The 4,057-nt window shown below is 37.5% G+C and overlaps 1 protein-coding gene across 1 annotated transcript; it reads right to left on the minus strand.

Annotated features, from left to right (window-relative positions):
• Positions 1-1,530: 1,530 nt before the first annotated feature.
• LOC117599398 (trace amine-associated receptor 13c-like) lies at positions 1,531-4,057 on the minus strand. The gene has a single exon (XM_034312874.2). The coding sequence runs from the start codon at positions 2,774-2,776 to the stop codon at positions 1,766-1,768; it is 1,011 nt and encodes a 336-aa protein (XP_034168765.1). The 5' UTR covers positions 2,777-4,057; the 3' UTR covers positions 1,531-1,765.

Genomic DNA, 4,057 nt, shown 5'->3' on the forward strand with positions numbered 1-4,057 from the left:
CACAGCTGTAACACGGGCCTCCTTTAGGTTTCAGTGAAGATACACAGCACTCGCTGATGATAACGGAACTCTCACAGTGGATAGAAGAAGCAAACGTGCATGATGTTATGTGGAAATATGATGTTTGTAACTTAAATCATAATATAACTCCAACCAAAAATGTTACAATTGTCCCAACTCTTCCCTACACACTGATTCGAATGAATCTGGGCAATTATTTTGTACAGCACTCATTCATTTAATGTCCAACTTGTCTTCAAAGTCTCACAAAAACAGAAATCTGGATGACTCGGCCAATCTAAATTATGGATTTTCTTCCATTTCTCCATGTTATTGAATTACTCATATTACATTTATTCATTTGGAAGATGCTTTTCATCCAAAGTGACTCACAAGTGAAACTGCATTCGATGCACGTATCTAAGCAAGTACCTGAAGCCTCCATTGAGTCTCTGTTAGGCCTGGGATTTAAATTCATATCCTTACAATCAGTGCAGAACATTAAGTGCCACTGCTCTATACGTACATTAGATCATTCAAAAAAAATGTATAAATTATAATGTTTTGAGAAAGGGTGAATTTATATTGTTCAGTACAAACTTCACTTGTTTAATACCAAATATGTAGAGGGTTTTAAATAGGACCGTGATCATTTACTACAAATAATATCATTGCACTTTCGTATATTAAGGACAAAAATATATGCACATGGCAATGTGTGATTAGCCTTAATCACTTCTGGCATGCTTGTGGACTCATGTGGAAAGTGCATGAATAAATCGCAATTAATTATTCATTAGTCATATTTTCTTATTATTTGTGTGCTTGTGGACTGATTACTTGTAAATATTTTGAAATATAATATACTTATTAATATACTTTACTGAGTTTTAACATAGTAGAGGTTGATGGTATTGGAATAAAAATATGATATATTAATGATAATTTATATATATACATGACAAATAGAGTATATGCATTATCTGAACTTGACACATATGGAAGTAAGACAAATTATTACTAATCCCTGTACTTATTTCACCTTATTTTATTTATGTATTATTAAGCTATGTTGCACATGAATTGTCCATTTCAGTGGTAATGCAGTATGTTCCTACCTAAAACACAGTGACTTCATATAAAAGCAATTAGCGATTTTACAGTTTCTGTCAGAAAAAAAAGTCAGTCAGTAACAACACAATAGAATATTCAATGTTATGTTATTCTATGAGAAGAAAAAGACCTTGGATGGATATTTACTTCATTCAATTCAATAACAGCAAAATTTTTGTCATTTTTCTGTGGGGAAAAAAAAACGGCTTTTCAGAAAGAGATCTTGGGTGGATTCAATAGCAGTAAATAACAGCATTTTTAACAGCAATTCTAATAAAAATTTGTCAGATTGAGGTCTCAGATGTATATTATCTTCATTCAGTATCATTAGTACATTTTTGCCATTCTATTAGGAAATAAATAAATAAATAAATAAATAAGGTCAATCAGGACAAGATTAAACAGTGAAATGACAAATACAACATAAAAAATCAGAAAGCATGTGCGTGCTGTGTTTTTTTCCTTCTCGTGGCCTCGAGGCTGCGTGTCTCTCCCCCTACCGCTCGCTCTCTCATCACCTCTACATGATCGGTGTGAACATTTGATGAATGTACACTTTAATAAGATTCGACAGTAAATTACAAAACTACAAGTTAACTTGATATTTGATATTTTCTACTTGTACTTCAGACATTGTGTCCAGAGTGTGTAATCAGAAAGGCTCTGGGAACAGATTAAACATGGAAGAAGAAGCATGGAATATTCTACATGTCAGAATGTACTTAACAGATGCTCTAAACCAGGGGTAAAATATGGCGTATATAAGGGGGTTAATAGAGGAGTTAATGTATATTAGCCAGTTGACCACAATCCACACCACTGACATGGACGACAGGCTTTCAGTAGACAGAGAATTCAAATAATAAGGTATCCAGCAAGAAAGATACACAAAAATGACAATGCCTAGGGTTTTTACAGCTTTGTTTTTTACACTTTTGACCCCACGCCCATGTGCATTGTCACAATCCAAAGCATTTATGGATTTGACCTGATATCTTGCTACTTTAAAAATTCTCAGGTAAAAAAACAGCATGGCGAAACAAGGCCCAATGAAGGAAATGAACAGGTCAGCCACTGAGGCTGAGTGAGTTTGAACCACCACACACTCTCCGACACATTTGCTGAACATGTCTGGATGAAGCAGGTGGCCATTAAAAAAATAAAATAAAGTGTTATACAGAATAGCGCAAGACCAGGTCAGAACTATAGACAAGGAGGTTTTACAAATTGTTATTTGGGTAGAATAAAGCAGAGGGTTGTTGACGGCGATGTACCGATCAACCGCGATGAACACCAGGCTGCCGGCTGAAGCCGACACAGAAATATAATTAACCACAGGATAAAGAGAGCACATGGTTTTCCCGAGATACCAGCAGTTGTCTATCAGGTCCATAATATTCACAGGCATCACTATGAGTCCCACAAGGAGGTCGGCCACCGCCAGAGACATGATAAGCAGGTTGGTTGGAGTGTGCAGCTGCTTAAAATGTGAGATGGAGATGATCACGAGCAGGTTCAGGATTACGGTGGACACAGAGAGGCATGAGAGGAAGAGGAAGAGGAAGACGCTGCTACTGCTTTGCACCTCCTTCCTGCATGAGTTGTTGTTGTCAGGATAGCAATATTCATCTGTCAGGTTTTGCTGGAACTTGGTGGTGTTCATCTGCAGACTGGATGATGATCAAGCAGTGGTGTTGAGTTGAACAGCAGTTGAACAACTAATGGATTTGCCCTTTTGTGGCTTGTGTCTTTATACCTAAGCATGAATCCTCCCGCCAATGTCTGATTGGGTAATTTATTCCTCCTCACTTGATATTCAAAAACATTACATTTAATGTTTTTTTTTTAATCATCTCTATGGGTACTAGATGATTCAATCATGCTTTCTGGAATACTTCATAGAGAGATGTTTTTTTTTTTTTTTTTTTTTTTTAACCTAACAGCCAGAGGGTGTTGGGTTTGATCCTGAGGTCCAGTTATGGCACGTGTAGTTTTGCAGGTTGTCTTTGTATCTGTCTGGGTTTCTTTTGGGTACTCCAGGTTCCTTCTACTTCCCAAATACATGACAGATAGGCATCCCATTCAGGGTGTATTCCTGCCTTGCATCTAGCCTGGTGCCCAATTTTATGCCCTTCCATGCATTTCCATAGTAAAAGCTGGTTCTTGTTTGTCAAATTGGTTGGTAGTCTGGAAACCAAATATCAGTACCAGTACCACACAGCTTCAGGGTCTGGAGTTTGATTCTGAGCTCCAAATATGGCCTGTGCAAAGTTTTGCATGTCATCCCGGTGTTTGTGTGGGCTTCTTTTGAGCATTCTGAGTTCCTCCCACCTCCCTAAATCATGCCAAATAGGCATCCTATTCAGGGTGTATTTCTGCCTTGCCATTCATGCATTTCCATCATATCAGAGCTGGTTCTTGGTTGTCAAATTGGTTGTCGGTCTGGAAAATTAATATTAGTAACAGTATCTAAGAGCTTCAGGGTCTGATGTTTGATCCAGACCTTCAGTTATGGCCTGTGCAGAGTTTTGCATATTCTCCTCTGATCAAAAGATGAATATGAGATCAAAGATCAGAATTTCAACTTTAATTTCCTGATATTTAGATCTGTTAAACAACTTGGCACTTTTTGTTTGAACCCACACATTTTTTAAGTGATCAAAAACATGCGACTGACAGATGTTTCTTGTTTCCCAGGTGTACCCTGTTAGATTGGTTGTTTTAACAATTAATAGCTCTGAATGTCTACTCTTGGTTTGAGGAAACCAAACATTGTGAGAGCTGTGAAGAAAAAACCCAAAACAACAGTGAATGACATCACCAACAACCTCCACGGGGCAGGGGTGAAGGTATCCCAGTCCACCATTTGAAGAAGACTTTGAGAGCAGAAATATAGAGGTCATACCACAAGATGTAAACCACTCATCAGCAGTAAGAATTGGAA

The sequence above is a fragment of the Pangasianodon hypophthalmus genome, chromosome 17 (assembly GCF_027358585.1).
Source record: "Pangasianodon hypophthalmus isolate fPanHyp1 chromosome 17, fPanHyp1.pri, whole genome shotgun sequence".
Lineage (NCBI taxonomy): Eukaryota > Metazoa > Chordata > Actinopteri > Siluriformes > Pangasiidae > Pangasianodon > Pangasianodon hypophthalmus.